The 14096-nt window shown below is 37.7% G+C and overlaps 1 protein-coding gene across 1 annotated transcript in view; it reads left to right on the top strand.

Annotated features, from left to right (window-relative positions):
• Positions 1–14096, top strand: part of LOC105984741 — a 62443-nt gene that overhangs the window by 41000 nt on the left and 7347 nt on the right. Inside the window, exons 6-7 of the mRNA XM_013015016.1 lie at positions 12043–12122; positions 12689–14087. Of these exons, the coding sequence (XP_012870470.1) occupies positions 12043–12122; positions 12689–14087 (1479 nt within the window). The remainder of the gene's footprint in view (positions 1–12042; positions 12123–12688; positions 14088–14096) is intronic.

Genomic DNA, 14096 nt, shown 5'->3' with positions numbered 1-14096 from the left:
CTTCCGGTTTTCTGGTGGTTTATTGGAGATAGGAGTCTCACGGTCTCTCCTGCCCGGGCTGGCTTTGAACCGCGATCCTCAGATCTCAGCCTCCTGAGTAGCTAGGATTACAGGCGTGAGCCACCAGCGCCCGGCTTGTGACTTATCTTAATCTGAATATCCTTCAGTTACCTATGGAAGTTCCCTCCAGAATATATTCTTATCTATCTATTCATTCATCTATACTATCCCTATATATAAAAGGAAAAAGTGAGAAAGGAGAGTAGCAATATATTTTAAATTCCAACCTCTCTTGACCTTTCACATTCATCTGTAATGAATTACTAGCCTCTGTTAGGCTAGTAAATTTTTGTAAATCTTTGATCAGAAATGACTATAATATCTGTGTCCTAGCTTGTTCCTAAATTCTTTTTTCCAGTTTTCCATTACTGCATTACTGTCACCAATCTTTGTTGTTTCTATGGGACATGGAACAGTAAGTGGTCCATCCTTCATGCATGCTGGTCATTGCTTATACAGCCACCTTAGGAACCTTGCAATACCTCTTTTTTCTTATCAAGAATCAAGTCACAAAGGCTTTTTCCCTTAACTATATGGGGTTACCAGTTACTTTCTAATCTGTTTCTCTTGTGAATTTTTCATTTATTAGAAAAAATTCACATAACACAATTATTGCATAGATTAACACCCTTTGATACTTTAGAACACTACTAGCCATCTTTGTAGTTGTGCTTGAAACACTTTATAAAATACTATTACTTACCCAAGAGGTAGAGCTCAGAAAGGTGGTTCGACACCAGCTAGGGAAAAACATTAACAAGACATTCATCCCAACCAAAAGCTGAGCATTTCTTTTTTTTATTGTGAACATACTGTACAGAGGGGTTACAATTACATGGGCAAGATAAAGCTGAGCATTTCTGTATGCACTTGTGATCTTGGACATGCTGGTAGCTGTAGTTAGGAGTACCTTGGTATGAAGTCTGCTCCAGGAAAAAATATAAGGCTTTATTTGAAAAACTAAAGCCAAAATGGAGCTGGAGGCATTGCTCAGGTGGAAGAGTACCTGCCTCCCAAGCATGAAGCCCTTTGTTCAAACCCAAATACTACCAAAATAAGATAAAATATCATGACTTCTGGGAAAATAGGCTTAGTTGTATAAATTTTGTTTTCTCTCTGTCTTTGTCTTTTTCTTTCTTATATTCTGCATGGGGGGTATATTTGTGTCTCAAGTGGGTTCTGTATCTGTACTAGCTAGAATAATATGTAACACATAGCACTGCCACCACACCACCATAACACAATTGCTTTTTTCAACTATATTTAATTTCCAGTGTATTAGCCATTCTGATTTCCTCCTTTCCATACCTCAGTGAGTATCTAAGGATTGATATATTGAACATGTAAAAAGAAAAAACTGAGAGACATCCAGGCGTGATGGCATATGTCTGTAATCACAGCATTCAGGATGGTAAGGCATGGTAGGAGCATTGCAAGTTTGAGGCTTAGTCTATATAACAAGCCCCTAAGTGTGGGGAGGTAAGCGCCAGCAGGAGGATGGAAGAGAAATGAAGAGGATAAAGCAGGATGAATGTGGTCAGTGTGCTTTATATACACACATAAGAACAGAACAATGAAACCTATTGAAATTGTTTTGGGAAGGGAAGAGGGGGATGGAGAGAGTGATAGAGGGTATGGATTTGATCAAAGTGCATTGCACACATATAAAAATACCACAATGAAACCCCTTTATACAATTAATACTTGTTCAAGACATGGACACAAGAGGTTTTTCTTTGTTGTTGTTTTTAATGTACTATGTGATTTTTTGTTTCTTTTTTATGCTCTTCCCCCTTTGGTATTGTATATATGTTTATTTGAATTAGGGAAGGGAAAGGGAACACAGAATAGTGAGACAAAGGACAAGGGGGAACCAATACAAAAGTAATATACACACAAGACAATATGTTGGAAACAATCTGTATAACTTGGGGGTGGAGGTTAGGAGGAACAAGTAGGAGAAAATTGAGGGAAGGGGTAACAAGGTTGACAAGAAATGTACTCCATTACCTTACTTATGTAACTGAAACCCCTCTGTATGTCACGATGACAATAAAAAACTTAAAAAAGAAAAAATATTATTTTAAAACAAACAGAAATAAATAGATTAAGATAAAATACATAATGGTATAAAATGTCTTATACTTGTCTAGAAAAGGTTTTGTCTCATACATACACACAGAGAGGAGTATAAGGAAGGAAAGGAAAAGAGAAAGAGGGAGAGAGAAACAGAAAGAGGAGGAGAAGAAACTGAGAAGAAGCTAAAAAAAAAGCAGATCTGAGAGCATAGATGGAAACTTGATATTTTTGCCTTAGATCAACGTTATTTTCATCTCCTATTGTCCTGGAAAATTCAAACAGCATATACAGTGTTTGCACTAGTTGCTGCTCTGCTAACATACAGCTAAGCAGGAATAACAGCTTCAACTACTCCAAAGAACCCAAGAGAATATTCAACCTGGAAAAATTCTAACCCCAAAAGAGCACCTCCCAGGAGATGACTACAGCTCCTATAGGAAATCATTTAACCACAAATTCCAACTCCCCTTCACTCCTACAGCCTCAGTCACACATCTCACAGGGCTGATCCCATGAATTGTGACAACCTGACCCACATCAAAAGCCCAGAGGCCATCTGGCAACATAATGCCTTTCCAGCCCACTGGGCAGGAAAAGGGAGGGACAACCAATTGAATGATTGTGATTGAAATCCTATAATTTATGATTTGTCAATATCTCCTGCCTTTCAGGGAGTTCTCTTTACCCTTTACCAAATCCTAGAAGTTATAATACATAACCGTAGTCACTTAAAACCCCTGTTTCACTGTATTTGATTCCAGTGCCCTGCATCTTGTTTGTACATTTTTCTAATTTGGGGAGGGGAAAGGAAATAACAAAATGCTGAAATAAGGAATCATGTTGACTCATTTTAACAATAAGATGTACAAAACACTATGTTGAAAACAAACTTTACAACTTCTGGGGAGGTGGGGGTAGAGGAAGGAGGGAGAAGTTGGGAAGGTGGGGAAGGAAAGGAGGGTAGGGGAAAAACAGAGGAGGTAACAATGCCTATAGGAAATGGACTCAACTGTTACCCCTCTGTACAGTATCTTTACAATAAAAAATATATATACTAAAAGAAAACACCATTGGAATCATTTCACTGTGTGGTAACAAAATAAAGAATAAAATCTCTCTGGGTTAGAGAAATAACATATTGCAGAGTTCACTGACCTGTGGAGTTAGGCTTAGGGGGAATCTTTTTTCAGTTCTGAAGATAAAAAGCTAGCATGAAAATGAGATCCACAGTATTGTCATGAAGTGACACATAGAGATCCAAGTACTATTATACTGCTCATACCCATGAGGTATCTTCATAGCCATCACCCTTGCAGTTGTTAAGCTACATGGATCAAACAGCCAGAAACCAAGTCAGGCAAAGAAACTTGCTTGAAACATAGAACAGTAGCTCTTAACTTAAAGGGTAGAGGGGAGGTTGTCAGACATTCATCTGACATCCCTTCAAAAACATCCGTATTTCATGCTCAATTTCCAGTACATGAATGCAACCTGTGCAATATAATTAGGATTTGGGATGAAAAGTCCTGAGTTGAAGGCCTACATCTTTACTTTTTTTTGCCAGTTCTGGGGCTTGAACTCAGGGCGTGGACCCTGTCCATGAGCTTCCTTTTGCTCAAGGCTAGCACTCTACCACATGAGCAACAGCACCCCTTCTGCCTTTTTCTGTGTATATGGCACTGAGGAATCAAACCCAGGGCTTCATGCATGCTAGGCAAGCAGTCTACCACTAAGCCACATTACCAGCCCCGTCTTTACTTTTTTATTTACCAGTTAGGCAACCTTGTCCTCTTGGTCCTCAACCACAGGGTGAAGTGCTCAACTACTTGATTGTCCAAGGTCCCATCCAGTTCAGAATTCTCTATACAGAGACAAGAAAATGCTATCTCCAAAGGTAATTACTGTCATGTTTAGAAAACTTCATAAAGTTCTTCCTTAAACACAGGATAAGCTTCCCTACAGTTTCTACCTATTTATCTGAGTTCTACCTTCTCTGGGATTATAATTGCTAAATCCTGAATATAATCGCTTTTCTATAGAACAGCCAGCCACATAACTGAAGACAGATATTGTATCATTCCTCTATCTTCCATTCATCCATCCAGCTCATTGTTCTGTTTACTACCCATGCAGCCAATCATCCCATTTAGTTTTCTCAGAGCACATACCATGTTGTCCTGGAAGGCAATTATCAGAACTGAACAAAGAAATGCAGAAACAATCTGATAAATGAAGAGCATCACCACTGATTTTGTTCCAACTAATATGCTTCATTTAATGTGGTCTACAAAGGTTAGCATTACCTGGGCTATCGCATCATTGCAATTGCTAAAAATGCCACTTCTTTACTCAGAGTTTCCAAACAGTCCCTGTTAATTTAGAACAAAACATAATTGTTTCAGTATGGTTCATTTTATTACATTTAAACTACTTATGCAACATGCTAAAATCTTTTTGGATCCTTATTCCTAAAAATATTTGCTATCTATGCAGATTTCATTCAATTTAATAATAAAGTATAATTATCATAACATGGTCAACAAAATAGTCCTGGAGTCAACAACTGGAAGCCTCCATATTTATTGGAATCTGCAAGATCTGGGGCTTTTAACCATTAAAATATCAGATCCCAAAATGCCCCTTCTTATCTTTCCCAGCAATCAACTTTTCTTAGCTCATGATTGTTTTTGTTATTGGTGTTGATGGTAGAGGTGTTTCTTCAGTGATTTCTACAGTTTACCTATCAGGCCAATTTAGAAAAAAAAACAACAACACGATTTTGAAAAAAAATAAAAGTAGGCCAGTCATGGTAACTCATGCCTCTAATATTAACCATTCAGGAGCCTGAGATCAGAAAGATTACAGTTTGAGGTTTGCCTATGCAAAAGTTTTCCAGACTCCATCTCAACAGAAAAAGCTAGGCATGGTGGTGTGCTCCTGTAGCTACAATAGGAAGCATAAATAGGATGATTGTTGGCCAGGCTAACTTGGGCAAAAAGGGAGAACTTATAACCAAGGCAAAAAGGGCTATAGACATTGCTCAAATAATAGAATACTTGCCTGCCATACATGGTCCTGAATGCAAAACCATAGTAGGGGGTGGTGGTGGGATGCTAACCAAAAAAAGGAAATTTTCATACCCAGAGTGAAATGGTATAGTGAAATATGAAATATGAGTGTGAATAGCCTGAGATTGAATTCTAGTTGCTCACTTTATTACTATCAGTTCTCTCATCTCTCAAAGAGAGACAATGACCTCATAAGATTGTTCTGTGGATTAGAGTAATGCATGCAAAATCTTAGCACATTATCAGTACCTGGTGACTTCACAATATAGATTACTATTATGATTACAACATGGTAAAGACAAAAACACAGTAATTGCTGACACAAAAGAAGAAAAGGGAAAACAACGATCTGTGTTGTGTATTAACTAATGTTATGAAAAGAAAGGTTTGATAATCTAATGAGGTTAGGAAGGAGGGCATTTTTAAAACTCAGGCATATTTTTATCTTTTGGATCTAATCAAGATTGTCAACTCCCTTACCTTTCTTATTTGCTCAGGTGCCAGGTACTGTTATAAGACTCGGGGATTAAAAAAACACTAATTCAGACCCAGTTAATGCCAAGGTAAAAAGAAACACAAAATTGGGGGAACAGGAAAATAGACACATAAATAGATAAGTAAAATAAGATAGCAAAATTTCTGTAAAAGAGGTAAGTCTTCAATGTGTGAGGGACCAACATTGCTGGAGATGTCAGGTAACCCTTACCTGACATCTTTTCAATGGAAAAGAAATTAAAGATGAAGAGCTCTCTAAATATAAAGATAGCATGGAGGGACACTGATTCTTCCTGGAATATTGATGGTTCTAAAGTGACTTTTATATAACATTTGGGAAATAAGAGCAACAGCTGTAAAGATATGGATTTGTGTGTATTGTATAAAGATAATATATCAAGTAAAGGAAGTTGGAATTCTGTAAGTGAGAAGAAGCTAACACAGACAATGACCTAATAAGCTCAAAAGATGAAATTTGGAATCTAATAAAATCTAATCTAATAATTGTTAGCTCTATCTATTTTTTACAAATACCTAATTGAAAGCTGATGTAGTCCAGAACTAAAACCTTAGCACTAGAGATAGAGGATAGAACTGCATAAAGAACATAAGAATTAACATGAACATAAGAACTTAAGAATTAATGTGGTAAGAATTAATGTGACACCATCATGAAGAGTAAAGAAAGGGGAAAATGAAAATGACTTTTTGTAGCTTGAGATGCTCAGCAAACAACAGGGATGTCATTAACCAACATTGAGGACTTCTGGGAAGAGTACATCATGTCTTGTGGTACAAAAATGAGTTCTGTCTTAAACAATATGGGCTTAGGTAATGAAAGAACACCCAAGTTAGAGATCCATTCTGTTTGACAATGTGGATATCAAAGGAGAGAACAATAAGAACCTCCTATATATTTTCAGGAATAACAGAAAATCCACAGTTCAAGGGGAAGACTATATAGAACATGTCTCTGGTGCCCTATGTAATAACTTCAAAAAACAAGGTAAAATTGAACTAATGATTGTTGCCTAATTCACTCATACTCCAGTGATCATGGCTTCTAGCTGAAGAACTCACAATCTAGCTCCACTTTGGAAAGTCAAAATTAAACTTGCTTATCTTCTCTCTACTCATTATAATTTCTAGATCAACATTCATCTCATGGCAAGTCCTCTCATTATCCAGAGAAGGAATTTACAGACAATATGAACATAAAGGTCAGTACTTGTGATATCTTACTAATATATGCTGATTTTTAGTTCCTTATAAATGTACCTATTTTATTCTTCTAGACACAAGGTCCAGGAAGTGAATTTATTAACAGATACTATCAAGCACCACTCAGATCAAAATGAGAACTGCAAAAAAGATGGTACAGATTCTGGTACACAAAGAACTTGCAATAGCCAAACAGACCCCTGAATAAAGTCTCTAAAATACGGGGTTTGTGTTAATCTAAATTTGGAGCTGGATAAAACAAGTACAGATGAGTACGTGAGCAAGTTGGGAAGTAAACACATGTCACTAGAGGTGAAGATATGGGTGGATCTGGGTTTGGTGAAGAATGAATCAGACCATCCCACAGAGGGTGGCTCCTCCCTGAATGGACTTACTATAAAAAGGCCATTAACCCAGACTTCAGTACCCTGCAAGCTCCTTCAGCTGCATTTTATTTGCTCTTCTTGTGAACAAGGTAAGAAAAGAATAGTCTACCTTTGCCTACTTAGTGTTAAGCAAAGTGGAAGTCTGAATGATGGATGAGCGTATTATTTTTTAAGACATAAAGTTCTAGATGTTGTGGGATTTTCCACTTATTTATAAGGACACCATCATTAAAACTATTATTTTTATATAGAAAGAAAAAAGGGCATAAATTTGTTTTCCATGAGGCTACTCAGTATTCTCTATTATTAAATTATCCATTTATCCTTTCAATAAATACTTATTAACTACCTTCTGTTTGCAAGCTATTGCTCTTGGCACTGATTTTACACTAGTGAACTACATAAACTCTCTACTCTTTTTTTTCTTTTTTCTTATGTGGTGCTGAGGAACTGAACCCAGGGCCTCATGCATGCTAGGCAAGCGCTCTACCACTGAGCCACCTTCCCAGCCCATAAACTCTCTATTCTTAGGAGCTTATGTTTAGTAGGGGAAGACACTTAATAATAATCGAGGAAGATAATTTCTAAGAATGACAAAAATAATGATGAAAATAGAAATGATGGGAGGCAGAGAGTATTTTACATTGGATGGTTAGGAAAGACCTCTCTAGAAAAATTATGTTTCTTTCTATCTGTGTGATTTTTTAATCCATGTTCTTTTATATAAGTTTTATCAATGTGCTTTTAACTATGTTTGCTACCCTTGCATCTTGCCTTTAAATCTCATTGACATATCACCATGTCTAGTCATTTCTGCCTGAACAACATGCCAAAGTCAGTTTCATCTATTTCACTCTCTATGTGAGCCTGCTAGTTGTAATTCTAATCTCTAACCTCTGGCTTTGATGTTACACAAAATGCTTCAATTTGCATATTTATTTTTAGATGATAAATAGCTGGATTACTTTTATCCAAAGATCTAGAGTAAGTAATGGAGCTATGAGCATTTATGCATGAATTTGGTTACATATACGTATATATTTCTGTTGGAAATATCCTAAGAGTCTAACATACTGTCAGGCAATTTACTAAAATGCTTTGTGCCAGTGTATACCCTTTCTAGCAATATATCAAAGATCTCAAGTCTCTGTATTTGGATGTCAAAGTTTCTTTTTTCTTCTTATCTTTTCAGTCATTTAGAAGTGTGTCTAACATTGTCATTCCAATTTACATCTTCCTTAGTGACTAACATGGTTGAAACTTTGGATACATTTATTGGTCATTGGATACCTTTTTCTGAAATTGCTGTGAAGATACCTATTTTTCTGCTGGATTTTCTGTATTTTTGTATTGATTTGTAGGGCTTGTTTTAATATTTGAGAGAGAGCTCTTTATTGATTTAAATGCGTTATATCAAATCTCTTATTCTGTGGCTTCTCCTCTCTTTAATGATATCTTTAAATGAACAGACATTCTTACCTGTAGCCAAGTTTAACTTATCAATCTTTTTCTTTATGATTTGCAAATTTTTTGAGACAGGATCTCATTAGAGGCAGGCAGGTCTTGAATTCACACTCCTCCTGTCTCAGCTGAGATTAGAGGCATATCTTGACTTTTCCATTTCTTTTTCTTTTTTCTTTTTTGTCAGTCACAGAGCTTGAGCTCTGGGCCTGGGAGCAGTCCCTTAGCTCTTCAGCTCAAAGCAAGTGTTCTATCACTTGAGCCACAGCACCACTTGTGGTTTTCTGAGTGATTTATTGAAATAAGAGTCTCACAGAGTTTCTTGCCCAGGCTGACTTTGAACCACGATCCTCAGATCTCAGCCTCTGAGTAGCTAGGATGACAAGGTGAGGTACCAGTGCCCAGCCTGAAATTTCCATTTTTTGTAATGAGGTTATACTCCATTTGTAGAGGAATGTTTCCTATTTTTCATTTCTCTAAAAGAATCTGTAATGGATGACAGTATTATTGCTTCCTTAGACATTCAATAGGATTCACCAGAAAAGCCATTTTGCCAGAAGCTTCTCTCCCACTGGAAATGTATACATTTAAGATTCAATTTCTTCAATAAAAACTGAACTGTTTAGGTTTTCTGTTGATGGTTGGTTCAGCATAGGTAAGAGCTTTTTCTAGAAAAGTGTCTATTTCATCTAAATGTTCAAACTGATTGCAACTTTTTATCTTTTTGTGCTGGTCCTGGGGCTTGAACTTGGAGCCTGAGCACCATCCCTGAGCTTCTTTGGCTCAAGGCTAGTGCTCCACCACTTGAGCCACAAAGCTACTTCTGGCCTTTTCTGAGTAGCTTATTGGAGATAAGAGTCTCATGGACTTTCTTGCACAGGCTGCTTTGAACCACAATCCTCAGATCTCAGCCTCCTGAGTAACTATGATTACAGGCGTTAGCCAACGTTTACCTCTTCCAAACCTACTATTATGAATTTAAATTATATCCATTTTATAACTCTAAAAATATAGTATAATCATTTTATGCATCTGATAGTGATTTATAATTCTGATACATTTATTCTTTCCATTATCACTCATTCTTTCCTATTGCTCTAGGCTTTCAAACAGAGTTACCCTTAATTTTTCCTTCACAATAGGCTTCTGTTGGTTAGTTCTATTTTCATTTACTAAAAGTACCTAACCTTATTTTGGATTGACATTTTTCTGGATATAAAGTAATAGGATAGAAACTATTTTCCTACAGAAAGATGAACATCATTTCGTTATCATTTGGCTTCCATTGCTTCTTTTAAAACACAACTATCATTTTTGTTGCTACTTTAAAGACAGCATACAAGCTTGGTGCTGGTTGCTCATACCTGTAAACCTAGCTACGCAGGAGGCTGAGATCTGAAGATCATGGTTCAAAGCCTGCCTGTGCGGGAAAGTCCGTGAGACTCTTATCTCCAATTAACCACCAGAAAACCAGAAGTGGCGCTATGGCTCAAGTGGTAGAGCGCTTGCCTTGAACTGAAGAGCACAGGGACAGAGCTCAAGCCCAGAGTTCAAGCCCTAAAACTGACAAAAAAAAAAAAAGACAGTATGTGTATTTACATGGTTGTCTATATGACCTTTCCACTGCCTTAAGTGTTCATCAGTTTTACTATCATGTGTCTAGCTCTGGCTTCCTTTTTTATATCTTGATTGAAGTTTTTAATATCTTTAACCTTATTACCTTTCATAAATTTTACAATGCTCTCTTAACTCCAAATAGTATATACTTCCAATCTGAATGGAAGCCTCAATAAATTGGCGTGATCTCTATGTCTCACACACACACACACACACACACACACACACACACACACACACACACACACACAGGATCTCAATAATCATTTAAAAACAGAATCATAGTAAATCATTCTGTAAATCATCATCATTGGATCCATATTTATAACTTTATCTTGTATTACTCCTAGAGGTTTTATTTCTGTATTTCCTATAATGCTTTTTAAATGTGTTTTGTCTGATTTTTGTTTTGTTTTCTTTTGTTTTTGTTTCTTTGCTGTCCACCTTGAGGCTTGAATTCAGGGTAAGAGTACTGAACCTGAGTTTTCTTTATTTACTCAAGGCTAGTGCTCTACCTATTGAGCCACAACTCCACCTCTGGTTTTTGGTAGTTAAAAATATCATGTTGAAAATATCATGGACTCTTATCTGCCTTGGCAGGCTTCAAACCACAATCCTCTGATCACAACTTCTTCAGTAGCTAGGATTATAAGCATGAGTTACCAGACCTAGCATACCATGTAATCTTTTAGTAGGTATCTTAAAATATCAAAATGTAGGTCTAACTGAACCATAGGAAAAATTTAATATCTACTTCTTCCCAAAAAATATCCAAGGTCCATATTACTTAACTTCTATTATAACGGCATCTTGTACATTACTGTTTTTTATACTATATAGTTTCATCTGGTTTTGCAAGATCTGAAGTAGTCACTGGAAAACTTTTATATTTTTATATTAAGTTATTGATTGATGTTCCTCACAGAGAAGAGATAAATTGAATAGTCCTTAAATACTGTACCTTAAATAACAAAATGAAAAAAAGCCACACCAAAACATTCTTATAATATCAAAAAACTATTAAAGCTATTCTAATTAAAAGCACTGCAGGGGCTGGGAATGTGGCTCAGTAGTAGAGCGCTTGCTTTGCATGCATGAGGCCCTGGGTTCAATTCCTCAGCACCACATAAGCAGAAAAAAAAAGCACTGCAAACTTCATAAAATGCTTTCCAAAAAGTAAATGAAGTAAATTTTCACTTAGTTCTAGCTATTTGACAATTTGGCTTTAAGAAAAACTTACTCAGAGCTACTGAACCTTTTATAAATTAGATTTCAAGAACAACTTTACTATATTTGTTTTCTTAAATTGTCTAGTGTCTGGATAAAGAGACTCCCTATAATCCTATGAGTAGGTTCAAGGTCTAGGAATAGGCTGCTTCTGTACATGAGTCAAATACTTTGTTCATAGTAGAATGCAGTTTGTCATGGTCAACTTTCATGAGAGTATTAAGAAAAAGATACAAGTTTAATTGGAAAAAATCAATATAATAAGCTAAAATATATAATAAGTTAATATATAAATATAATAAGCTAAAAATAGAAAAACTACAAGGAGTTAAACATATTTTCCTTCTAGGTTCATATATACTACCAAAATATGTCCACTCTCATGGAAAACGTCATTGCCATAACTGAACTGTTTCATCAATATTCAGCAAAAGATAACAAGATCGAAACAATGAGCAAAGAAGAGCTGAAGGAGCTACTGGAAAAGGAATTTCGAGCAATCCTAAGGGTAAGAGCAAATTGAAAGGATCAAAAAAGTAGAGAAATTCTGTTTTTCACAACTAAGGGACTCAAATATTATTTTAAATATTCTTTAAACCATTTCATCTAGATTACAAAAATGGTGTTATTTCAAAACAAGTAGAATTTATTTTCTTCCCTGAAACCACACATAGGCATATGCAGACATTACAATAAAATGAAAATTAAGATAATTAATTACAAAGAAATGAGTACCAATTAGCTCATTGTACATTCTTAATGATACCAACATTGGCAAGAAAATATATTTAAAGACAAATAAAAAATTGTAAACAATAGACAATTGAAGTTAAAAAGGCACTTATTTCATGACACATTTTTCCTAATCAAAACTACACTACAGAGATTATATCAGCATAACACAGATGATTACAAACTAAGACATAAAAAGGCACAAAAACTACAAACATATAAATATTAAAGATATTGGTTACACTTCTCAATATCAAGACAGAACACATTCTAAAATAATTTTGGGAAATGTGATAAAGTACATCTATCTAAAATATTCACACTCTTTAATTTAACCTCCAGAACCCAGATGACCCTGACACTGCTGACGTATTCATGCAAATCCTGGATGTAGACCACAATGATGAAATCGATTTCACGGAATTTTTGTTGATGGTACTTAAGTTGGCTCAAGCATATTATGACTCCACAAAGAAGGGGAATCTGAAAACAGCAGGATTAAAGCACAGGAGGCATACTCACAAGAAGGAAGAGGCTGAAGAAGAAACTGACGATGAAGAAGAAGGAACATTCAGAAGAAGAACATCCAGTCAATCAACAAGCAATGAGAGAAAAGTGAGAAGGAAACCATCAAGGAGTCCAAGCGGGAAAGGAGGCAGACATGGAACAAGCTCAGACAGACAGGGAGGAAAAAGCCAGAGAGGAAAAGGAGAACTTCATAAAAGTCAACAAGACTCAACCAGAAAGGAAAAGAGAAGGTCTCACTCTAATGACAGCAGAAACAGAAAACACAAGAAGAGTAGGAACCAAACACATGACAGAGATGAAAACGAAAATGTCTATGCAGAATGGCAAGAACCATATTATACTGATTCATACTACACAGAGGAAGAAGAGGAACAATTGGGATCTAGAGCAGAAAAACCTCAAAGTTATAGGGGGCAACTAGACAACTCTGCTGACAGGCAGCCCGGCTCTTCCCAGCGACAGGCAAGACATAGCCCCAGGGGACCACAAGAATCCCACCACAGAGAACAGTCCGGAGACAGGCCCGGACACCCCCGCGATAGACCTGTACAGTCTCCATCCCGGCCCGAACGACACCACCAGCCCAGCGTAAGCCAGGACAGTGAAAGCGAGGGACACCCCGAAGATTCTGCCAGACGACCCTCATCAGCGCCGGCTAGGTCCGGTCCCAGCACCAGGCAACCACACAGACCCAGCGCTGGCCAGACCCCAGACAGAGTTAGGCACTCAGGGTCCCACAACCGACAGCCAGAGGCCCACGAGCAGCCTGATGGCGCTCCAGGACAGCCTGGATCCCGCAGGAGAGAACAGCAGGCCAGCAGACCCCGGCAGGAAGCAGACAGCCACAGACAACCCGGTGCTGGACACAGACACCCAGCCCCAGAGCCCCGGGAGCACAGGCGCCAAGGGTCCAGCTTCAGCCAGGCCAGTGACAGTGAGGGACACTCAGAAGACTCAGAAGGTCACTCACTGTCAGCCCAGCATGGCTCAGGGGCCTCTCGGGGCCACTGCCAGCAGGCCACGCAAGCCCGGTCCGGGGAGAGGTCCGAAAACTCAGGGCCCTACCTCTACCACACTTACTATGATGAGCACAGTGACTCGGCCCCCAGGCAGCACCGGTCTGCCACTCCAGCAGCTCGGGAATCTCACCGAGAGCAGGCCAGGGACGGCTCCAGACACCACGACTCTCAGGAAAGTCACCGCTTCCCCGGCAGTGAGGCTG

The sequence above is a fragment of the Dipodomys ordii genome, unplaced genomic scaffold, assembly GCF_000151885.1.
Source record: "Dipodomys ordii isolate 6190 unplaced genomic scaffold, Dord_2.0 Scaffold26, whole genome shotgun sequence".
Classification (NCBI taxonomy): Eukaryota; Metazoa; Chordata; class Mammalia; order Rodentia; family Heteromyidae; genus Dipodomys; species Dipodomys ordii.
The sequence above is the reverse complement of the archived record's forward strand: the minus strand, read 5'-3'. Positions and strand labels throughout refer to the sequence as shown.